At 42.4% G+C, this 25,028-nt stretch overlaps 1 protein-coding gene across 1 annotated transcript in view; it reads left to right on the top strand.

Moving 5' to 3' along the window:
• Positions 1 to 460: 460 nt before the first annotated feature.
• LOC130084803 (solute carrier family 4 member 11-like) overlaps positions 461 to 25,028 on the top strand; it is a 33,080-nt gene continuing 8,512 nt past the window's right edge. Inside the window, exons 1-15 of the mRNA XM_056250284.1 lie at positions 461 to 559; positions 1,071 to 1,290; positions 1,451 to 1,532; positions 3,394 to 3,517; positions 3,664 to 3,867; positions 5,014 to 5,098; positions 5,208 to 5,333; positions 5,510 to 5,623; positions 5,713 to 5,845; positions 7,189 to 7,262; positions 9,041 to 9,260; positions 9,496 to 9,602; positions 20,016 to 20,181; positions 20,382 to 20,555; positions 20,699 to 20,894. Of these exons, the coding sequence (XP_056106259.1) occupies positions 1,083 to 1,290; positions 1,451 to 1,532; positions 3,394 to 3,517; positions 3,664 to 3,867; positions 5,014 to 5,098; positions 5,208 to 5,333; positions 5,510 to 5,623; positions 5,713 to 5,845; positions 7,189 to 7,262; positions 9,041 to 9,260; positions 9,496 to 9,602; positions 20,016 to 20,181; positions 20,382 to 20,555; positions 20,699 to 20,894 (2,013 nt within the window). The 5' untranslated portion in view covers positions 461 to 559; positions 1,071 to 1,082. The remainder of the gene's footprint in view (positions 560 to 1,070; positions 1,291 to 1,450; positions 1,533 to 3,393; positions 3,518 to 3,663; positions 3,868 to 5,013; positions 5,099 to 5,207; positions 5,334 to 5,509; positions 5,624 to 5,712; positions 5,846 to 7,188; positions 7,263 to 9,040; positions 9,261 to 9,495; positions 9,603 to 20,015; positions 20,182 to 20,381; positions 20,556 to 20,698; positions 20,895 to 25,028) is intronic.

Here is a 25,028-nt window from a genome sequence, read left to right on the forward strand (position 1 = left end):
GTGCGTGGGTGTGTTAGATGAGATTCTCTTTGAGACTACTTCAAAAATCTCAAAAAAATCATTGTGATGGTAGCCTGAGGTATAGATGGATCCCAGTAGTATCAACCGTCAGCAGCAGCTCAACCTCCTCCACATTTTGAACACCTATCAAAAATGATCTCTGTTCACTTTCCGCCTTAAAAACAATCAGTATTGTTTTCATATTTTGGCTGATGTGTTGGGGAAGCAGGCTGTGCCAGGTCTTATTCCTAAGTGACTGCGGTGTCAGGGTTCAGGGACCACAATGCACTTCTGATGTGTCTGTGCTGCAGACTTGGAGACTCTTTGACTATTTATAACCAGGGAGACATAATACAAAGGGTTCAGGGCTTCAAGATAATGAAGGAAAACATTTCTTCTGGGAGGCCTGGCTCAGTGGTATGTCCTTCATACTCATACATCCATGTAACAGCACAAGGGTTTTAACAATTTATCATTTCTTTTCTTCTCTTCCTCTCCTTTCTGCCTATGAATAGATACCGACGTTTCAGGATTTGGCCTTCTACATACATCCAGAAGAGTAAGCCATTCTTACTAAAGCTTTTTTATAATTAAAATCTGTTGTTTAATTGATATGTTTATGGCTAGGAAGCCTCATGGTTCAATTTGAAGCACATGAGTGCATTTTTCTCTTTTTTATGATCTGAAGTTATGAGGTAGAATTGACTAAATGTACACCAATTTTAGAAAAAATTTTTTTTATGTTTTTGAAAGTCTCTTGATCATATTTTGATCCAAACCAGCATATTAGAATGATTTTTGAAGAATCATTTGACATCGAAGACTGGAGTAATCACAGGACTAAATTACATTTTAAAATATATTCAAATAAAACAGTTGTTTTAATTGTTACTAACATACAAATGCACTACTGTGCTTCAATGTCATGGGTTTGCTTTGAATAAAAAGCTTTGTCAAATGCGTAAATATAATGCAAATGCTTTGTTGATTGGTTTAACTGACTGATTAAAGAGAACCGGATCTAAAGGATGATTTGTGATGACCTTATGAATTGTTCTTTCCTGTTTCAGCATGTGAAGCTGATGAATTTCCAGGAGGAGGTGAGAGCTCACCGGGATCTAGATGGGTTCTTGGCTCAGGCCAGCATCCTACTGGATGAGAAGGCAGCCTCCCTGGATGAAGTACTGCGCAGAATGCTGAACCATGTGGCCAAGGACGGGCCGGGCAGCTGCAATGCGGACGAGGTCATGAGTGCTCTGTTCACAGATGCTGGAGAACAGGATGCCAATGGTGAGCAGCGGGCTGCTCTCCCCAAATGCCACAGGTTGTCTAGTCTAGCAATCCAGAAATCCAGGGCAGCCCCTCTGAGAATATGGTTAATGGAAGACCCACTGTCTTTAAAAACAGGGAATGGGTTTTACAGTTCTCTCTCTTTCTGTGTCTTTTCAAGTTCACCTTTTGACCGAGACCATTCAGGGTGTGACAGCGACAGCCACTGGAGTTCGCTACCAGCAGTCCTGGCTCTGTGTGCTGTATGTAGCACTTTAATATTAATAAATATGCACTTTATATATATATATATATATATATATATATTTCTTTCTTTTTTTTCTTCAACCTTTTTAAACATAAACATAACTAGTGGTCCACCAGTAATTTTTTATAATCAGTGGCTGATGCCAATTTTGAAAGTATACTTTAAATATCTAACATATTTTTTCAGATCAAGAACCCTGCACTACTTTTTAAGCCTATAGCCTTGAATGTTTATTGCAGTATTAATACATTTACATACTTGTTCTATTCTTTCTAATGCTTATATTGCAAAGCCATTTAAATTACAAAATCATTGTACTTTGCACTTTAAAATTTTCATAATCCAATTCATTTATTAATAATTGAATAATTTTAAATAATGCAGTGAAATTTATTAATTATGGGGTGCAATCAAACATTTAGCTGAACGTGTAAAATTTAGTATTGATTGAATTTAGTATTTTACTTTTTAAATGCATTTTTATTTTTCTAATTTTTCTTTTTATTAGATGATCTGACTCGTGGCCAATATAATGCTGTTTTGTATATGCTACAGTTTATGTATCCTATTTATAGTAAGCAATTGCAACTGAGATGCACACAAAATATTTACTTAACACAGTATTCCTTATTTGTTACTATTTTTGTTTTTGGTCTCCTACAATAGGTTTACATGAACCCAAGGTCAAAACAGTGTCTCATAATATACATTGCAGCATCATCTATTTTCTCACGGTGTCCGAGACAGTTTGATAAAGGATTCGGTCTCTCTAAAACCCCACCTTTCCGCAACCCTACTCTGCTCTGATTGGTCAGATGGCCCAGTCTGTAGTGATTGGTCTACTGTTTACAGTGGGTTGGAAACCAAACACCCATTACCATATCTGAATTTCAGCTCTAGATCTTCCTCAGCACTTCATACACAACTTCATACAAACAGTAACTATGGTGTCGGTTTTACCGTATCAGTTGCAGCTCGAGTCCTCATCACTTCGAAGTGCTGCAAAGTGGATTTGCTTTCACAGCATTGAAACCGCGTCTTCTTGACATGTCAACAACACAAACCAAACTCTTACAGTCCTCAGCTACAACTACAGTGTTTTAGGGTCAGAGTAGATGCTGTTCACAGGCAGACAATAGGCTGGCTGTAACGAGGCTGTTCAAGGTGGGGATAGAACCCGGGTCTCTTGTTCTCTAAGTCACTGAATTAACAGATTGAGCTAACTCCCCAATGGATGAATCCAAGAGCAGAGGTGGTCAAAAAGCAAGGAGTCGTAGATCTTCAATGAAAGACAAACTTTACTGATAAAAAGTACAACAAAACAAAGGAAGCCGGGCTACCAAGAAACAGTAAAAAGAAAAACAGACACAAGGGTCCAACGATATAAACTTAAACATTAACAGGCTGGCTTGCAACTGGTAACATAGGCTCAAGACTGAACAATAAAGCATGGCACAAACACACTTAAATAGGGCAAGACACAGGTGTGATAGATCAGGCATAATGAGAAGTAGTGTTCAGCAGGAGTCAGGTGAGAAGCGCCACCTGCCGACCAGGAGGAAAATAGCAGTCCCGTTAAAGGATCCTTACACTGGCATTATGCAAATGTATTACAAACCTACATAGTTTAGAGCAGGAAGTAAGAATGGAATTACTGACGACTCGTTTGAGGTAGTTCAGAATCGGTTCTTTCTTTTGGGAGGCAACTCCATTTATTGTGCACTTTAATCTTTACAGACCTTTTACATTCACAAACGGCTATATAACAAATTGCATGAAAGGTAATATCCAAAAAAGCATAATAGGGGCACTTTAAATATATGGCTAATAAAAAGTGTGTGGCCTTCTATATTCAGCTGTAACGTGAAGACTCTTCAGAGACGATGTGTTTGCATTACCCGTCTGGAGCGGCCACAGAACTGGGGTGTTAACTGCTGTGAGGTCCGCTATGTTATCCTCATCGTGGCACCGCCTCAAACAGTAAGGCGTTCCTTTCATCTTCCTAAAGTGGCAAAAACACAGATTTAAATTATAACTGTTGTCTCCTAATTTGCAGTTGTTTCAAACTGTGTAAGTTTTTACCCTATTTAAGATTCTTTAGATTTGTCCTCTTTCTTACCCTGCAGAAAAGTACAAAGACTGCCATAGAGCTCGGTCGTACTTTTGCCACCTTGTTCTCAGACATCTCATTAAGACAGAAACTCCTGGAAACTAAGACCCAGGAGGACTTCAAGCAAGAGCTGGTGATTCAAAGGCAGCAGCTCTCCGCTGCCATCCAGAAGCCCTCGGTGGAGGAAGAGACCGACCCACACAGCAACAAACCACTCAAGGTCTGAATCTGAGAGGCTCAGGTGCATGTAAATGGCTTCAACAACCAATTATCTGCTCAGTCTGCCTGCTAACTTAATGTTCAGTTTTCTCTGTGTGGGTCATTAAGTGCACTCCTCACACGTACAGTCCACCCTCACATTATGCTAAACCTTGACCAAATAAAAACTTCTCCACACCGATGTAAGCACTGATGTAAGCACCTGCTGTATGTCCATACTGTACATTCTGTATATTCTATTCCCTAAACCTACCCATTACAAAACTTTCTGAATTGTTACATTTTCAAAAAACATCACTTAGTATGATAGCTGTTTTCCTCATAGGGACCAAACATGTCTCCACAAGGACAAGGATTGCCATCTTTGTGGAGATATTTTGTCCCTATAGGGTATACCTGACATAATTAATAACACTTTTTAAAAATACACTACTGTTTAAACGTTTGGGGTCAGTATAAGATTGTTTTAAAGATATTCATACTTTTTTATTCAGTAAGGATGCAATAAACCGATCGAAAATAATAGTACAGACTACAGACATTTATAATTTTACAAAAGATTTGTATTTTCAAATAAAAGCTGGACATTTGAACTTTCAATTCATCAAAGAATTCAGAAAAAAACGCGTCTTGGTTTCCACTACATTTTCAAGCAGCATAACTGTTTTCAACATTAATGATCATAAGCAACATGTCTTGAGAAGCAAATCATCATATTATAATGATTTATGAAGGATCATGTGACACTGAAGACTGGAGTAATGGTGTTGAAAATTCAGCTTTTAAATCACAGGAATACATTACATTTTAAAATGTATTCATTTTAACAGTTGGTTTGAATTGTAATAATATTTCACAATATTACTGTTTATATTGTATTTTTGAACTGCTCAGAAATTTTATTTATTTTCCTACTGCATAATAAGAGACATTTACCATTTTGATAACAGATATATTCAAGGATTTTACAACTTTCCATAAAACTTTCCATAAAATTCAGGAGAGATTCATGTAAATCTCACATAAGTCTACAGGACATAACACTTATTTTCATGGTTTTGTTTTTTAAGCATTTAAGATTCTATGAGTTCTGCTATAATGCATTAAAGCATATTTTTTTCTCCTCCAAATCTCCTTTTGTACCCAGGTAAAAGATTTCCTCAGAGCAGGTCATGGCATTTATGAGGACTTGTGCCGCAGGCTTCCACTGTACCTGTCCGACTTCACAGATGGTGAGTCTCAGTTTCCCTCAAGTCCCTGCTTGACTTCACTTTTACTAAAAATAACAGAAATCTCTGTTGCTCAGGCTGAGGTGTCTGTTGCTGTGTGGTTTCTCTCCAGGTATTCTGGGCTCTGACAGATCTTTGCTGAAATACACCACCACGGCCATCTTCCTCTACATTGCCATCCTGCTGCCAGCGATTGCGTTTGGCTCTCTGAATGATGAGAGCACGCGAGGAGAGATAGGTCTGTAGTCAAAAGTATATGACTAAGACATTTCTGGACATTAGCTGGTCCTATCTGGCCTAGATGGCTGATCAGCTGGACATCAGCTACCATGTTCCAAATCCAGCTTGATTAGAAAGGATATTTTGACAGTTTTGTGTTTGTGTGTTCCTGGTGGTTTATTTGCCTTTCTGCAGATGTACAGAAGACTATAATTGGTCAGAGCATTGGAGGAGTGATTTACTCTCTTTGTTCTGGGTCTCCGCTGGTCATCCCTCTCACCACAGCACCTCTAGCCATCTTCATCAGTGGTACTGCATGTCTCTTATAAAGAAAAGAAGCTAAGGTCTCTCTCAGAGCCCTATTCAGTTGTTTTCTCTCTTTTGTTTGTACACTGCAGTGATCAGAGGCATCTGTGATGACTATGACCTAGACTTTCCCGCATTTTACGCCTGCATTGGCCTCTGGAACAGTTTGTTCCTCATACTAGGAGGCATCTTCAATGTCAGCCTGTTTATGAAGCTCTTTAAACGGTCAGTGCAGTAGTACCATGTGTATATTTACCAGTGATGTGATGTGATCCCCCCCCCCCCTTTATTTATACAGAATTCTGCATTTTACGACCTGAGAAGTACACTCAAAAAATATTTTACCTCTTATTCAGTAATAAGAAAAAAGAGATCTGCACACGAATATAGGCCAAAAACCCACAAGATTTTATTGTCCAGAGGCCACAAATAAAGTGCAAAATTGCAAAAAAAGTGCAAGAGTTCAACCCTTCATCAGTGTCATGTGTTACCAAGCGTACACCTGCAGTCATTTAAACACTTATTACCGTGTAACATACCGGAATCTGATTTTATCCCATATACAAATATTTACATCAATAGTCTACATGATTATATATACATATCACAACAATCCTCCATTCAAAAACATTTTTGTTAGCATTTTGTCCTGATGGACGTATAAACAAGGAGACTGGTTTCTTTCCCTGTCTTAAGTGCGCGGCATGTAGAGACATCCGTAGAATATGTTCTTCCTTTCGCAGTAGCATAACGAACCTTACATATAAGATTAAACAATTTGTTACATGCGCTTCTACCAATGTGCTTTACCTATTATCTTGTCCATGTGACAAACAATACGTAGGTAGGTAGACAAATAGACATTTTCTTCTCATTTGTTCATTTTACACATTGCATATAATGGTTAATGAAACTTCACTAAAAAAATTGTTTGTACAATGTAAATATTTTCCTCACAATTAGTTTAGGTTGGTACAATAAGAATGATACAAGTTAATTTTTTTTGTTGAAAAAAACAAAAGTTTTGTTGAGCCAAATTAATACATTTAAGTTCCTGTGTCATACTAACCAGCAATAACATATGTCTTTAGCATGTCTACACAATCAGATTTACGATTTTTTAGCCTGGTGGATGGGGAAAGTCCCAAACTGAGGGACAGATTCAGAATTTTATAGAGTGAAGAATGCTAGTACCAACCAGCAGTATTCAACCAGCTAGTAACAACAACTCATAACACTATATCAACCCTGCTAACCACCTAGTATTGTAGTGGAGAATTTTACACAAACAAGCATCTCACTTATTTTCTTGAGAAAATGTACCAATCTAGATTTCTTTCACTGATGTATAAAATCTCTTCAGGGAGACGCTACATTCTGATATAACTCAGACACTTCTGCTGTGGCCTCTCTCTGTAGCATAAACATCATAAATCTGTGCTCTCCTGTCATGTGTGTGGTAATCTCCGTTCATGGCGTGCCCCGGTTTTGTTATGTCTAGGTTTGTGCTCTGTTGTTTTGATAAAAGGGAAGATCAGTTGTTCACTGTGTCCTATGTGTCCTCTCAGTTCCACAGAAGAAGTGATAGCTTTGTTCATCTCCATTGCCTTTGTGGGCGACGCCTTGAAAGGCACCGTAAACAGTAAGTTCAGAGCTCTGAACATAGCTGGAACTCATATCCATACCAGAGCAGTGTCACCGCTTTTACTATCTTAGAAATAAATAATTAATGTGGATTTAACAGGGAATTTATTTGATGTATTTTAGGAACATTATTGATGATATTTCTATGTGATATGGTTTAATGGGATAGTTTACCCTAAAAAGATAATTTCCTCCCCTCTTGATGTTCCAAACCTGTACAACATACTTCATTCCATGCAACACAAAATAATATATTTTAAAGAATGTTGGTAACTAATCAGTTTTGGTGAAAAAAACATTGACACATTTCTAAGAAATGATTTTATGTTACACTCAATGAAAGTGAATGGAGACTGAGGCTGTTAAATGCCCAAAATGGGAGATGTTCAGCTTCAGCTTCACTTTCATGTTCATCAAACCCCTCTGTCACTAGTCTTGCTGTGTGTATTGTTGCATTATCATGCTGATACACGGCACCCCCTTCAGGGTACAATGTTTGAACCATTAGGTGCACATGGTCTTCCACAATGGTTCTGTAGTTCTTGGCAGTGAATCAAGCACAGTAGGGAAGGCAATGATATTGCAGCCCAAACCATCACTGATCCACCTCGTGCTTCACTCTGAGCAGCAACAGTCAGGTGTAAAGCCTCTTTGGGGTTTCTCCAAACTGTAACTCTCCCGGATGTGGAAAAGACAGTGAAGATGGACTCATCAGAGAACAATACATGTTTCACTTTGTCCACAGCCCAAGATTTCCTCTGTTGGCACCATTTGAAATCGACATTTGGCATTGGTACAAGTGTACAAAGTTTGGCTCTAGCAGCCAGACTATGAATATTGACTCTGTGGAGCTCCAGACGAATCGTTTTGGTAGAAACAGGAGAGTCAAGATTCAAGATGTGCATTTAATTCTGCAGTGTTTTGGGCAGCTGTGGTTTTATGTTTTTTTAGGATACAATCCGGGTTAATACCCGGACATCCCTTCCAGACAGCTTCCTCTTGCATCAGCAGATACTCTTGTTGGATGTGGTCCGTCCTGTGTGGTGGCATGGCGATATTACCCAGGATACCATAGCTCTCCATACACCACAAAGACTTGCTGTCCTGGTCACAGATGAGCCAGAGAGGGACGCACGAACAATTTGAACTCTGCTCTGTCTCCCTTTATGTTGTGTGAATTGTACTATTTTATGTAGGCTACAGCTGTCCTATTGCTCTGCTAATTCAACCTTCACACTCTTCTCTTACTGATGAAATGAGCAATCAGTGAAGATTGGCCACCAGGCTGCGCATATAGGTATGAATCGTATAGCACTATATTGGCCAATGTTTCAATTTTATTGTCCAATCCCTGTAAATTTAAGCATAAATACACATCGCTAGACAAGTAATAAACATAATCTAGTTAACGTATAATTTAATTATGGCTGAAATGTTGCATGTATATGTAACAAGCTAGGTATTAATCATAATGTACTTTTTTTTTAGCTTGAGAGCCCCAGTCCTCTTTCAATTTCATTGAATGGAAAAGAGCAGCATGAACATTCTGCCTAAAATCTCTTTTTGCATTTGCAGAATGCAAATCATATGCTTTTGGAACACCATGAGGGTCAATAAATTGAGAAAGATTTGTCATTTTTTTGGGTGCACTATATGTTTTACATCTGAATAAGAAGATATATATATATATATATATATATATATATTATTTATTCGCTCACTCGTTTCTATTTAACCTATTCTCTTTCTTACCACTGTATCTCTCTTTTCTCTCAGTATTTCATAAATATTACCATGGCCCTATACTTGTCAATGTAAGCACAGAGGATCTGCGTCGTCTGGGTGTAATGCTTCATCAGACAGTGAACGGAACAGAGAACGGAGGCTCACTGCCTGCAACAATGGTTCTGGGCACCAGGGAGCTCCCAATTCTCTGCCTACTGCTGATGCTGGGAACAATGTGGCTGGGCTATGTCCTGTTCCTCATCAAGAGAAGGTAATTATAGGATGGTTAACTGTAATTGTCATTAGCTGCTAATACTTGGTCATCTGTTCTAACCTGTGCTTGATTTAAGCTAAACAAAATACAAAATGACTCAGATTCACATAAAAATGTAATTATGGTTATTATTACTAGAATGAGGAATCCCCCTTTTTTATATGGCCACACTAACTCGAAATTCTGATCTGAGTGTTTTTGCATTTTATTTTAATTTATGGTTTCTTTCCAGCACATTCCTGCATGCTAAAGTCAGGGAGGTGGTGTCAGACTGTGCATTGCCAATCTCTGTGGTCATCTTCTCTTTTGTGGGCGCTTACCTCTTCATTGGCATTCAGCGTAAGCCCTCACGTCAAAACAATCACCTAAAAGGATAATTTTGTCTTTTTGCGTGTATCATCATTTTCAGTAGTAGACTTTGCGTTAGGTCTGATTTCATCCTGTAATAACACTGAATGTAATAATTTTGCAACCCATCAGAACTTGAGTATTCAACTAAACATGACATTTTGTCATCATTTACTTGCCATAATGCTATTCCAGGCCTGGATGATTTTTACAAAAGGAAATATTTAGCAGGAAATTCAATATAAATTAGGGCCGTCAAGTTTCAAAACTGACAAAAAAGAAAAACATAAAAGTAGTCCATATGACCAATGTGCTATATTTCAAGTCTTTTAAGATATTGTTTGAAAGTTAAATCATTTATTGATAATCATCCCATAAATTGCAGCTCTCAAATCTCTTTCACTCTTCCGCACATTGAAACAAAGTCCCTTTCAAGGAAAGTCAGTTCACTTGGCGGCCATATGTGTAATGCCTCAGAGCGCATGTCCTAATTTTGACAGGTTATATGCAGTTATATGCATTCCTGGGACAACATATTTTGTTGATCCTGGAACAACATTCCTGTCCGAAAATGTAATCCTAACCTAATCTTTACCCAGAGGAAAAATGTATTGCTCAGTGGTTGCTTTTCCTAAGCTCACGAGACTTGGTTGTGATTCTCATATCTCTCATTTTAGTATCAACAGCATTGATGGACAACAGAAGTTTCTCCTAAAAAATTCCTTTGGAGAAATAAAAATAGACACAAATGAGACATGAGAAATATTGGAGTGACAAAGGAGTCAAAACTGAGAATGTGGTAGAAGAAACGTAGAACATCTCTTTATTGTCTTGCTGCAATCTCTTTCAAGACTCACTAGGATTATTTTATTGCTTAGAGGTTGCTCTTTTTAAGATATCAGATGTATCTCCTTAAATTCCTTAGGAGAAATAAAAGTAGGCACAAATGAGATCTAAAAATGTTCTTAAAAAAATTAGTCCAAAATAAGAATGGGCTGTGAGGAAAAATGGGAGTTCCCTTTCGTTGTCACTCCGAGTTCCGTCGGATGACGACGAATGGGGTTTCGCTTAGAAAGCCTATCGACTTCGAGTATACAAAAACGAGCCAATGGCAAAGAAATGCCATGGGTCTGCGGAATTTGCCTAGCGTAACTCCGCCTCACCTCGTGGGTATTTAAGGAGAACGCTCCAGCAAATAGGCATGTTTTCGCTTCAGAGCCAAGAGTATCTCTTCACTCCACAGCCATTTCTGACTTCACTCTACGAGACGAGCCACTCTCTCCGGTGTTGGTGTGACGGCGATCTGCAGCGAGTTCACATTGCCTGCTGATCTGTGCAGTGATCTGCCAATGAGTGTGTTTCTCCCTGCTCGCTTCAACATCGCGGAGTTTTTTTCTCCTCTCATAAAAGAGCTCGCACGCGGCACGTCTTTTTAAAGACGGCTCGCCCGTGCATTTCTGGTTGCCAGAGGTGGGAGTAAGTCACACATGTGCAAGTCACAAGCAAGTCTCAAGTCTTAACCTTCGAGTCTCAAGCAAGTCCAAGTCAATTTTTTATAAAGGCAAGTCAAGTCAAGTCACTGCCTTATGTCAAACAAGTCAAGTCAAGTCGTAGCTTGGGTCACAAGTCACTGGCAAGTCATACAAACGTTTGACGATTTCACTGAATTTATATATTAAAATAAGTCAAAACTACAGAAGCTGTGGACTATGGTTTTATTTGCAAAAAATTTTTTTTTTTATATATATATATATATATATGCATTTCCACATATAGCTTAGTGGTTACTACAATAAAAATCTAAATGTAACTGAAATTAGGCCAACATTAAAGCATGAAAAAATAAATATGCCTCAAACATTGCAGAAGACCATTAAAAGGTATTAAACAATTCACAATTCAAGTATAGTTCCTATGCGACCAAAGGCATTCTTCAAACTGGCATCCCCTTATACAAGTTATATATTTTTAATTATGAAGTTAAAACCGCCAATAGGTGGCGCCAAATTACCGTATTAATGTACGAGTCATAGAAGCATTCATTTAACTTATGTTCAAAACGGCAGATTCGTTCTGGAACTAGGTCACTGAATCACAATACGCATAACTCTTTCTGTGGCTTGTTTGGAACTATTGTCATTGGAGAAATCGAGCAAAAACAGAGAATATTTGGAATATTAGGCTATGTCTAAATGTCACATGACAATATTCACTCTTTGTTTACTGAACTGTTTTATAAAATCATTATCACATTTGCAATCGCGTCAATATTTGGAAATATTTTTTTAATATCATATGTTATAATTATGAAAATAACTCATACTAGGGCATTTTTTTCCACCACATTTTGAATTTTGGGTGCAATATTAATTCTGCTGGCATTTTGATAACATCTAATAGATTTAACCCCTGATAACATCTAACCCTGCTTTAAGAGAAATATAAAACACGACGAAACATTAACAGTTTTCTATGTTGTTTTTTGTCATTGGAAAGAACGACATATTTGGCTTTAAAGCATGATTTAAAAAGAAATGTGGCAAATGTTATACAAAACATATGACATAATTAATTATCATTTGAATATTGACAACAAAGCTACATTTGAAAACATAATTGTGTATAAAGAGGCATGCTGTTTTGACCAATATTCTCTCTAGATTTAAAGATAGTCAAATTAACTATAACAAACAGGTTAAACAAGATAGCTTACTTTTAGACGTGGTGAATGAAGTTCGACTGAGGTTGTGATGGTCGTCCGATATCCCTTGCCAGTTATTATGCGTACAGCAAATCTTCTTGTATGAATATAGTCAATTTCTAGTGTTTACTGTATATCCAAAAAGAAACGATGCTGGGAGATGTTTTTGTATTTAGCGCGCTCACCGCGATGTATGTTTTTTCTGGGCTTGTGCAGTGTCACGCAATCGCGCAGAATCTGATGACTGGCGTCAATGGTTCCGTTGCTTTCATTTTGTTCATCAATTGATGTTGCGATGATAAATGTATATCAAGTCATTCTCGAGTCATACAGTTCAAGTCAAGTCAAGTCTCAAGTCATTGGATTTCAAGTCAGTCAAGTCGAGTCATTTTCTAAATTTAGTCAAGCAAGTCTCAAGTCCTTAAATTTGCGACTCGAGTCAAGTCATATGACTCGAGTCCCCCATCTCTGCTGGTTGCGGTCGACTCATTTCCGATTTTGATGGGCACATTCTCTGCTCTGCGTGCTTGGGCTTGATCACGCTAGAGCAGCGTTTGTGGATGACTCACGTTCTCCCCGCGGGAACGTGACCATCACGTCATTACGGTCGAGACTCAATGATCTCGTTAGAGAGAGAGTCCCCTCATCCACACCCCGATCTAACACTCTCCACGCGAGGTGCTACTTCGGCTGGTGACCTGAGGGTGTGAGTGTGGAACAAATCCGCAGACTGTTTGTCCGTGGACCACGCCCCCCTCTTCAGTGACGCAACCCCGCAGTGTTCAGGGGATTCCCCGGGTCTATTTTCGGATGCCCCGCGGGTTTCCCTTGACGCTCCAGAATCGGATCTGTTGTCCATCGCATATCACAGGGCGGGCTAGAATCTTCAGGAAGTGAAGATTCGACAGTGCTGCCACTTTCGGGTGTGCAAATGGCATTTGTCGAGTCAGATCCTGAGATGAGGGCCATGCTTTCCCGGGCCGCTGCGAGCATCGGACTAGAGTGGAACCTTTCACCCTGTCCGAGCGCTCGCTGCTGGACGATTGGTTTTGGGTGTGGCTGCTGACTCCTGTCGGCGTCCACTCCAATGCCTTTCTTCCCGGATGTGCATCAGGAGATCTCGAAATCCTCGAAGACCCCCATGTCTTCCAGCAATCCCTCGTTGATCTCCTCCGCCCCTTCCTTCCCTTGACGGGGCCGCTGCCCATGGGTACACACTGGGGTCCCCCCGGTTGAACGCTCTGTTGCGATGCTGCTGTGTCCTCAGAGTGCTTCCTCTCGGCGCGATCCTAAGCACCCGTCCAAAGCCTGTAGTTTTTCGTCTACACTTGTGGCGAATTCCTATAGCGCTACAGGACAGGCAGCCGCCTCACTGCATGCCATGGCCATTCTGCTGGTCTACCAGACCCAGAGGCTCACGGACATGCACGAGGGCGGGACTGACCCAGGGCTCTTCAATGAGCTACGCGCCGTCACTGACCTTGCTCTCCGAGCGACGAAAGTGGCCGTACGCTCCCTGGGTCAGGTGATGTCCACCATTCTGTGGCTGAACCTGTCTGATGTGCAGGATGTCGGGCGGACCCTTCTGCTTGACACCCCCATATCCCACGTCGGCCTCTTCGGCGGTGCGGTTGAGGGCTTTGCCCAACAGTTCTCAACCGCCCACGAGCAGACTGAGGCTTATTCTGCCCCGACGGCCCCGCCGTCCGAGCAGATCCCTCGGTCTGCCCACCGCCAAAGGCGCCCTCCTGCGGCTCCCACCCTGCCCGTTCACCCGGGCTGGCTCTGGAAGCCGCAGGGGGACGCCACAGCCCTCTCCAGCCCTGCCCCCCGCTATACGCCGGGTTAAGCGGCACTCTTGAGATGGGCTGCTCAGAGATGGGACTCAGTTCTTTCCAGGAGCTGGTAGCAGGGCCACTCCTTTCCCTGGTGGAGGGCCAGGGAAGAATCCTTATTCCAGAAAGAACTGACTCTCCCGTCTCTGAGCACACAGAGTTCTCGGACGACACGGTGCGCCGCCCCCGGGCCGTGCACCCCTCGTCCTACTCTGTCCCAGAGCCGGATGACAGTGCGCGCCGTCCCCGGACCGTGCCGCTCTCATCCTCCTCTGTCGCCAGACCCCTGGCAGAGCAGACCCCCGTGGAACGTTCCTCCTTCCATAGTCTCCTCTGTCAGGACGCGGTCTATGGCTGTACCCCCACACTGGGCCGCTATGCCGTACACGTCTGGGTCAGCCATGCCGCCTCGCTGCTCCACCGACGGGAAGTCTGTGGTTCGCATGACCCCGCTGGTACAGTCCTTGGGAGCCTGGCTAGAGCTTCCCAACCTGTCCTGCTGGGTCGCGCGAATGATCAGGCTCGGCTACGCGATTCAGTTCGCGCGGTCTCCTCCCCGCTTCAGGGGAGTCCGCTCCACTATGGTCGGTGGCAAGGCCCCTATCATGAGAGCGGAGGTTGCTACCCTGCTGGCGAAGGGTGCGATCGAGACTGTCCCTCCAGCCGAAATGAGGACCGGCTTCTACAGCCCGTACTTCATTGTCCCGAAGAAAACCGGTGGGTTACGGCCAATCCTGGACCTGCGCGTTCTGAACCGCTCCCTTCACAGGCTGCCGTTCAAGATGCTCACCGCCAAACGCGTTTTCGAATGTGTGCGGCACCAGGATTGGTTTGCAGCGATCGACCTGAAGGACGCCTACTTTCATGTCTCTATCCTCCCTCGACACAGACCGTTCCTGCGGTTTGCTTTCGAAGGGCAGGCATATCAGTACGCAGTTCTCCCATTCGGGCTAGCCCTGTCTCCTCGCGTCTTCACGAAGGTCGTCGAGGCAGCCCTTGTTCCCCTCCGGGAACACGGGGTTCGCATTCTGAATTATCTCGACGACTGGCTGTTACTAGCTCACTCTCGAGATCAGCTTTGCGAACACAGGGACTTGGTGCTCTGCCATGTAGCCCGTCTGGGCCTTCGGGTCAACTGAGAGAAGAGCAAACTTTGCCCCGTGCAGAGGATCTCTTTTCTCGGTATGGAGATCGCATCGGTCGCTATGTTCGCGCAGCTTACGAGCGAATGCGCGCAGTCACTGCTGACTTGCCTGAGACAGTTCGAGGGCAAGAATGCGGTTCCACTGAAACTTTTTCAGAGGCTCCTGGGGCATATGGCATCTGCAGCCGTGGCAACACCGCTCGGATTGCTTCATATGAGACCGCTTCAGCTTTGGCTTCGTGACCGAGTCCCGAGGTGGGCATGGCAACACAGCACTCTCCGAGTACCAGTTACTCCGACCTGCCGTCAGACCTTCACTCCGTGGTCGAACCTCAGTTTTCTACGGGCCGGAGTGCCCCTGGAACGAGCTTCCCGGCATATTGTTGTAACAACAGATGCCTCTACCACGGGCTGGGGTGCCATGTGCAATGGACGTGCTGCCGCGGGCTCCTGGACAGGACCCCACCGCCTATGGCACGTCAATTGCCTCGAGTTGCTGGCTGTACAGCCCGCCCTGCGCCGCTTCCGAGCCGTGCTCAGGGGCCAGCATGTACTAGTCCGATCAGACAATACAGCAACTGTAGCGTACATCAACCGTCAAGGTGGTCTGCGCTCCCGCCGTATGTCGCAACTCGCCCGCCACCTCCTCTTATGGAGTCAGAAGCATCTGAGGTCGCTTCGTGCCGTTTATATTCCTGTAGCCCTGAACTGTGCAGACGAGCTCTCATGGTTTCAGCCCCTCCCTGGAGAATGGCGACTCCATCCCCAGTCGGTTCAGCTGATTTGGGACCAGTTCGGGGACACACAGATAGATCTGTTGCCTCTCACGACTCGACCCATTGCGCCCTGTTTTATTCCCTGACCGAGGGCACGCTCGGCACGGATGCACTGGCGCACAGCTGGCCGCGGGGCCGCAAATATGCGTTCCCCCAGTGAGCCGCCTTGCTCAGACCCTGCGCAAGGTCAGGGAGGACGAGGAGCAGGTCATTCTGGTCGCGCCGTACTGGCCCACCCGGACCTGGTTCTCCGAACTCATACTCCTCGTGACAGCACCTCCTTGGCCAATTCCCCTGAGGAAGGACCTCCTCTCTCAGGGACGGGGCACCCTATGGCACCCTCGTCCCGATCTTTGGAACCTCCACGTATGGCTCCTGGACGGGACGAGGCAGGTTTTTTTAGTACCCTACCACCAGCGGTGGTGGCTACCATCACTTCCGCTAGAGCGTCGTCCACGAGACACGTCTATGCGTTGAAGTGGAACCTCTTCGTCAACTGGTGCTCTTCTCACCGAGAAGACCCCTGGAGATGTTCGATCAGTGTCGTGCTTTCCTTTCTCAAGAAGGGTTGGAGCGAAGGCTGTCTCCCTCCACCCTCAAGGTCTATGTCTCCGCCATTGCCGCACATCATGACCCAATAGAAGGTAAGTCTGTGGGGAAGCACGACCTGATCGTCAGGTTCCTGAGAGGAGCGAGGAGACTGAATCCTCCTCGCCCTCCTCTCGTACCCTCTTGGGACCTCGCAGTGGTCTTAACTGCCCTGCGCAGTGCTCCCTTTGAGCCTTTGCAGTCGGCGAGCTTAACTTCCTGTCAATGAAGACAGCGCTTCTGACTGCATTGGCCTCCATCAAGAGGGTAGGGGACCTGCACACATTCTCCGTTGACGAAGCGTGCTTGGAATTCGGGCCGGCTTACTCTCACGCGATCCTGAGACCCCGGCCTGGATATGTGCCCAAGGTTCCTACCACTCCCTTCCAGGACCAGGTGGTGAACCTGCAAGCGCTGCCCCCGGAGGAGGCAGACCCAGCCTTGGCACTGCTCTTCGCATCTATGTAGACAGAACGCAGTGTTTCAGGACCTCAGATCAGCTCTTTGTTCCTGAAACGCTGCTCTGTCCAGTACGTGCTCTTCGCATCTATGTAGACAGAACGCAGTGTTTCAGGACCTCAGACCAGCTCTTTGTCTGTTATGGTGGGAAGCTGAAGGGAAAGGCTCTCTCCAAGCAAAGGTTGTCTCACTGGGTAGTGGACGCCATTGCTTTGGCATACCAGCAGCAAGGTTAACCGTGCCCCCTTGGTGTGACCGCACACTCCACCCGGAGTGTGGCGTCCTCTTGGGCTCTAGCGCATGGCGCCTCGCTAACAGACATCTGCAGAGCTGCAGGCTGGGCGACACCTAACACATTCGCCAGATTCTACAATCTCCGAGTGGAGCCAGTGTCCTCTCATGTACTCGCTTCAACCAGCTAGTGCCGGACCCGCTCAGGTGTCTTCGCTTGCTCGCCATTCCACTCCGCGGACTGGATACGTGCGATATTCTCCTCAGGTGAGCTTCCCCGAAAGCCCTGCTAGGTGCCTTCCGTGTGCATGGTACCTCCTCTGAGCTACCCCCACATGTGTATTTCCACTGTAAGCCTCTCTGAGTGGGTGTCTTTCCCTTGGCAAGCCACCTTGCCACCCCTGGGGTTGAAATATACCACCTGCGGCTGGACACCCCAGTGATTCTCCATATGCATCCCTTGGGTCATATGTGTATTCTTAAGTCCCCCCCTCTGGGTTGGCAGTAATTGCATATTCCCCCAAATCTGGGATATGCTCCCCAGTGTACCTTGGTATTCCTGTGCTAAATAGGAGTCCTTCGTCCGTGCTAGTCTCACGACAGGGATCTTAGATTTACGCAGGGCACTGGAAGACAGCTGAGAAGGTGGCGTGATTAGACTGGTATCCCCATTCGTCGTCATCCGACGGAACTCGGAGTGACAACGAAAGGGAACGTCTCGGTTACGGATGTAACCCTCGTTCCCTGAGTAGGGAACGGAGACGTTCCGTCTTCCTGCCACTTTCCGCTGTCCACTTCCGGGATCGCCTGAGCTCAGTCTTGGCTCCTCAGCAAAGAAACATGCCTATGTGCTGGAGCGTTCTCCTTAAATACCCACGAGGTGAGGCGGAGTTACGGCATTTCTTTGCCATTGGCTCGTTTTTGTATACTCGAAGTCGATAGGCTTTCTAAGCGAAACCCCATTCGTCGTCATCCGACGGAACGTCTCCGTTCCCTACTCAGGGAACGAGGGTTACATCCGTAACCGAGACGATCTCTTTATTGTCTTGCAGAGGTTGCTCTTATTTCATTTATTATTATAATTTTATGCTATTGGGGTTTTTCACCTTTAATGTACAGGACAGGAGGAGGGACAGGAAACAATGGGAGAGACGAGAAGGGAACAGGAGCAGGAAAGTGCCTTTAGCTAGGACTCGAACTGATGCTGTCTAAGGTGCAGTTGTGTCTCGATTTTAGTTTTATAAGTTTAGTGGTAACACTTTACAATAAGGTTAATTTATTAAACATTATTTAATGTATTAACTAACATGAACTAACCATGAGCAATACATTTGTTACTGTATTTGTTAATCTTTGTTAACGTTAGTTAATACAAATCCAGCTGTTCATTGTTTGTTCATGTTAGTTCACAGTGCATTAACTAATCTTAACAAGATTTTAATAAAGTATAAGTAAATGTTCAAATTAACATTAACAAAGATGAACAAATGCTGAAGAAGTATTGTTCATTTTTAGTTAATGTTAACTAATGTAGTTAACTAATGAACCTTATTGTAAAGTGTTACCATTTTAGTTTTATTCTTCTCTACAAAATTTGAGGTCAGTCTGTGATGTTGTTGAGGTCTCTTCTGAATCTTCAGAGGAGACAAATGTGAGACCACCGAAGTCTAGGAGAAAAGTCTGAGGACAGTGTGTGACGTTGTTGAGGTCTCTTCTAAAACTTTCTTTCCTCTGGGTACCCCTAAACCTTACCCTACAAGTTATCCTTAAAATCAGAGGGAAATGATAGATGAATAACACTGATATAGAAGCACCTAACCCTGGTTGTAAGCCTAAACTTGACACAAACTGTAAACTTGTCCCTCAAATCTGATTGGTTGATTGGAATGTAGTTCCAGGATTAACAAAGATATTCATCCAGGAACATGTCGAACATGCTTAAATCAGGTTCTGCGAATTTGGCAAATTAGTGGCTAATACGTATGAATTTGTACGATCTCATACGGGTTAGGGTTATGCCCCACTGACAGCTAGGATTAGGGCTTCATGCATATGCATATATTTTTTCTTCTAAAAAATCGCACGTATGATTTACGTCATACAACATGACCACCTCATAAAATATTTACATTTCCCGTTTGAGCAGGTTGGCCATACTCGCATTTAAATAACATAGTTCAAATCAGCAATTTACAATACATGAACTGTCGTATAACGGTTTGTCAAATAGCCAAAGCTAAAGCTAAAATGGATGTATTTCAGGTAAGTCCGACCAATGCGTGTGTGCAGTCATAACTAAGTGCCAATCTCAGGTTTCCAATTGGCGATTAGCTCTTTTATTTAAAAGGGGGGACTTTCATTACTGGAGCCGCCATATTGGACATTATCCCATTCAGGGCAATGCAAGTTATATTAGCATCATATATTACACAAGTCTTGTAATACAGTCTTTGATTCAAACCTGACACCTCAAGATATGTCGCAGCAGGACATCATGATGTCAATGGTAACCCAGCAGGTTACCATTGACATCATACATTTTATAACACATTTTGAGGTGACAGGATTGAATGTGTTTTGTGAGCTATTGCAAAGAGTGAGTAAGTAATGGCAGAATTATTATTTGTTTAGTGAACAATCAATTTATTATTTCAATATGCTGATCCACAGTTCCAGTATTCAACTACCAGAATGGAACTGTATTCAAAGTGGCACCTTTTAATCAGCTGACAGGGATGAACATATTAAGCGCATGTGGTCTTGGCTTTCTCCTTGCCTTGCTCATCTTCATTGACCAGAATATCGTGGTGTCCCTCACCAATGCCCCAGAGAACAGGTATCAGTAGTGTCATATTTGTTAAACATTGAAAGTTTGTTTTCATCCTGCAGTGCCATACCTTCTCAGTTTGCTAGCATTCCATTGGTTTACGTTTTTCCACGATCAGTCAGCCATTATTCACAGTGTCAGTTCAGTGTAGACAGTCGTGGGGCGCTGAGAGACAGCATATGAACGGTTTTGGTGTGTATGCGTTTTAGACTGCTAAAGGGAACGGCGTACCACTGGGACCTGATGCTCTCTGGGTTTATCAACATCGTGATGTCGGTGCTGGGGTTACCATGGATGCACGCAGCTTTCCCACACTCCACGCTGCATGTGCGTCAGCTGGCGCGGGTGGAACAGCGAATGGAGGGGGGCCACCTCTATGAAACGTGATGGCAAACACCTACATATACACTTAAAGAACACAATACTCGCAGTATGTTTAAACATGCATGATGCATACGAGTTAGCAAGTAACACATCAAGTGTGATTAACAAGACTTGTAAAACACGTCCTTATGTGTACCTGCAGGATAGTCAGTGTGAAGGAGACACGACTTACGTCGTTGGCTGCCAACATCCTGATTGGTTTGTCAGTGTTTTTGCTGCCAGTGCCTCTGCAGTGGATACCGAAACCTGTTCTCTACGGACTCTTCCTTTACATCGCTCTTACGTCTATTGATGGAAACCAGATGTGTGACCGAATGGCCCTTCTGCTTAAAGAACAAGTGAGAGACTTAGACTAGTGAACCAGTAATAATCTGATTTATTAGCGTATCTTGTTCTGATTAAAACTACTTTTCAAAAGTTTTGGGTCTGTAAGATTTTTTTCTCTTTTATTCTGTATACAGAATAACAGAAAAAAAATATATTTACTGTCAGAACAAAATGTCTTTACTGTCACTTTTGATCAGGCATAATATTGAGCAAAAGTGACAGTGAAGACATTTATAATGTTACAAAAGATTTCCATTTCACGAGTTCACACTTACAAATAAGTCAGATAGAATAAATGCGTATTTGGCGTGCTGTCCGAGGAGAGGGCTCCGAGTTAGGTATTCGGCCCGAACCCAGAGCACTCCCCCCGTATTCCTGGCTGTGAAATAAATAAATAAGATAAGCCAAGAGTGAGGAGTCGGGGTGGTGGAGGGATGCTGAAACTGTCAAGGAATGTTAGGTGAGTTGACAGAGTGAATATTTATATGCTCCTTCTCGTGCTGATAGGGTAGACATGGTAATTGTTTGATGACCAGTTGATTGGAATGATTATTTGAACGTGCTCCTCCCGAACTTTGTTTATAAAACATCATTTCAAATAAGTGGTGTTCTTTTGAATCTGTTCTATTCATCAAAGATTATTAAAAATATTAAGCAGCAAAGCTGTGTTCAGATAATAATAGGAAATGTTTCTTGAGCAGCAAACCATCATATTAGAATGATTTCAGAAGCATAATGTGAGACTGAAGACTGGAGTAATGATGCTGAAAATTCAGCTTTGACATCACAGCATTAAATTACATTTTAAAATATATTGTCAAATAGAAACAGTTTTTTTTAATGCAGCCTTGATGAGCATAAAATATGAATGGGCCAACCCCTTTGAAACAAGTTTGGCTGATTAGCACTGCCCTGTTAGCCAAAACTACACCATTGGGCATTAAAAAAAAAATTTGTTTGGTTCCGGTTTCCGACCGACCCTGTCAATTTATGTGCGACCCAAATTTATTTTATGAGCTTGGGGAAGAAATAATAAAAATTAAATAAATACACAAATAAAAAACTTTGAGGCGAACTATAATTTACGTTTTTGTACAGCACCGTATTTTTATAGCACGCGATGCAAGATGCCTGTTGTCCTCCAGCAAAACAAACGAGGCAGCTACATGGTCGTTCACACATCTTTCGTCAAACTGAACTATATAGGCCTACAAGTCTTTTTTTTTTTCTTTTTCTTTTTAAAGAGTAACCTCCATCAGCCTCCCAAGTTTCATTAAAAATCATCCCAAATCCCAATCCCCTCTTCTGCTGTCTACCACTTCTTTCGCCGTGTATTTGTTCGTTTCTTTTATTATTTTATGCAATCCAAAACACTCTAACCTGCCGCGCTTCGTATCTCCAGAGCCCGTCTAACTTGTCCGCTTGTCCGGGACAAATGGATTTTTGAAGGACAAGTTAGAGAATTTTACTTGCCCGAACGGACAAGTAGCCTGATAAGAACATCAATAACAAACAAAAAAATAACTAGGGAATCACTAAACCGAGAGAATGATTGTGATTTTATTACAATTATTGTAAATTGCGATCGATTGTGGATAATAAATAATTAGCCTACTGACGGTGAGGTTGCGCTGTTGACGCTCGCGCAGCCTCTTGAGGAGAAATCTACACACATGAGCGCAGCACACATACACACACTCAGTTAACAACATACTGCCTATAAAAATCTAAATGTGGAGTTTCTATATTTTAACATATGTGTTAAGCAGCCTCAATTATTTTTCCTGAATACCATATCACGATTGAAAATGTGACATTGATTTCCTACAACAGTTCAATAAACAGTTACAATTAAGTCACTTACATTTTAGATGCAATGAATATTGGCTGTTTTTGTTCTGTTTCAGCAGCGAAAATAGTTCCAAACAAAAATCACAGCAGAACCACGGCGCATCTCACAGGAACACTCATCCTGTTTTCATTACTGAATGATTCAGCATTTTGACCGAATCGGTTGAGTCAAAGATTCCATGACCCATTCATTAACATCTGTCTCATTCTTGAATGAATCAACCGTTTAAACGAATCGTTTGAATTAATGAATCAATGACTCACTCATTAATACGGTCGCCTGCCGCCACCTATTGGCAGTTTAGTGTTATGTTTATAAGTAGCCCAGTATACTTCTTTCCTATGTTTCTTATTTGTACATTTAAATCAATTTCATAACATTATTTTATGCAATTGTAATTTTTCAGTGTAAATTATTTAATTTGATCAGCCCTACCTAGGGTAACAGTATGCTTCATCTTTCATTTTAAATTCCTAAATTTGATCAATAAATTCAATTATTTAGAATAAGATGACACTATAGGGCATTTAATAAGATTGGGGGAGGGGATGTCCTTCCAATAAGATTGGGGGAGGTGCAGATATTACAATATGCCGATTTAAATATCAAAGCTGATTGAACACTGATGAGAACATTGCTTCAGAAAAAAAAAAAAGAAAAAAAAAATCCGGACAAGCAACTTTTTTACTCTGACAAGTGAATGACAGATTTACTTGTTCGGAGGGCAAGCACATGAAAAGGCTTAAGGTCGAGCCCTGAATAATTTCCTACCTATCCCTTGCTGCTGCCACAAAAAAAAAAAAAAAAAAAAAAAAAAAAAAAAAAAAATCCCTACCTCATTGACCCCCAATGACATACCCCATGACCTCAACTGACAACCAACCGGAACCAAACTTTTTTTTTTTTATGCCTTATGGAGGAAAATGCATCTTTCTCCATTGATAGCAATTTAAATTGACAAACTACAAAAAGACAAATATGCTGGGGGATGAGTGTTACTGTATATTAAGAGCACCATCCAGTAAAGGTCAAGTTAATTAAGTTTATGAATACACATACAGTAATAAAAGCATTTCAACATGCCCCAGTAACTTAGTTCATTTAAAACCATACAGGTTCCTCTGATTATCAAACACAAGACTTTCTAATCTCAATCCTAGCCTCGTCCAGATCACTCAGTATATTATCAATGATACTTTGCATTATAATTTGCATAATTTAATAGTGCTACCTTTAGAATGTACAACCACTGTGAAAAACAATATAAATCAGTATACAGCTAGTGTAGTGAGGGACTGACTAACTAATTGTGACTTTACTGACTAATTTGTGGTTGTGAAGGTTGTTTTTGAGTCCCAGATTTTGAGTCCCATGCTGGCCATTCGACCATGTTGAAGATGTACAGGTTTGTCAACGTGAAATGTCATTACCAACAGATTTTAATGTAATTTGATGCATTTTGGAATGAAACGGGGCAAATCTGAGTTTTTGTCCTAACAAGACGCATCAAGCATCGGACACTGGCCTCAGTGAAATCTCATTGGTTTAAAATTCTACTCCTCGTAACATCAGATATCTTCTATCGGAATGTGCAGCAGTTATGTGTTCAGCATGGAAAGACAAATAGCTTTTTTTTTTTGCTGGAAATCATGTCTATAGGTCATTGAATGTGTATTAAAAGGATAGTTCACCCAAAAATGAAAATTTGCTGTTAATTTACCCTCAGGCCATCCAAGATGTAGGTGTCTTTTTTTCTTCAGTAGAACAGTAAAAAAGATTTTTAGCTGAAACAGTGGTCCTTGGTGATTCTTTTAATGCAAGTCAATGGCTACCGTCACTTTGAGAGCCAACAAAACACATTACAGGCAAAACAAAATGAATACCCCTGGCTCCTGAGTCCTGACCACACATTGAGGTCTTATGAAGCGAAACGATCGGCCTGTGCAAGAAACTGAATATTATTTACAACATTATTACCTGTAATCCACAACCTCGGTAAACGGTCCTGAGTGCGCGTTCAAGGCAGTCTAGAGCGCAAGCTTCGTCGCATTACGACATATATGCGGGAGCTCAAATGTTGAGAATCTGTGAAAAGTCAATCATTTTGATTAAGATTGCACAATCGCACGTAATCTTTATTTTTTATATAGCTTGCGGCATCCAGGACCAGGATAAGCACAAGTACCACTTTGATTAACAATACAACACACGCGTCTTCCATCTTTGTTGTAATCAAACACAACGCCAGGTCACGAGTGAGTTTGCTCCCCCGCACAAGCTCACGATCCAGACT

This window comes from Rhinichthys klamathensis, unplaced genomic scaffold, assembly GCF_029890125.1.
Source record: "Rhinichthys klamathensis goyatoka isolate OS25496 unplaced genomic scaffold, OSU_Roscu_1.1 h1tg000068l_1, whole genome shotgun sequence".
NCBI lineage: Eukaryota > Metazoa > Chordata > Actinopteri > Cypriniformes > Leuciscidae > Rhinichthys > Rhinichthys klamathensis.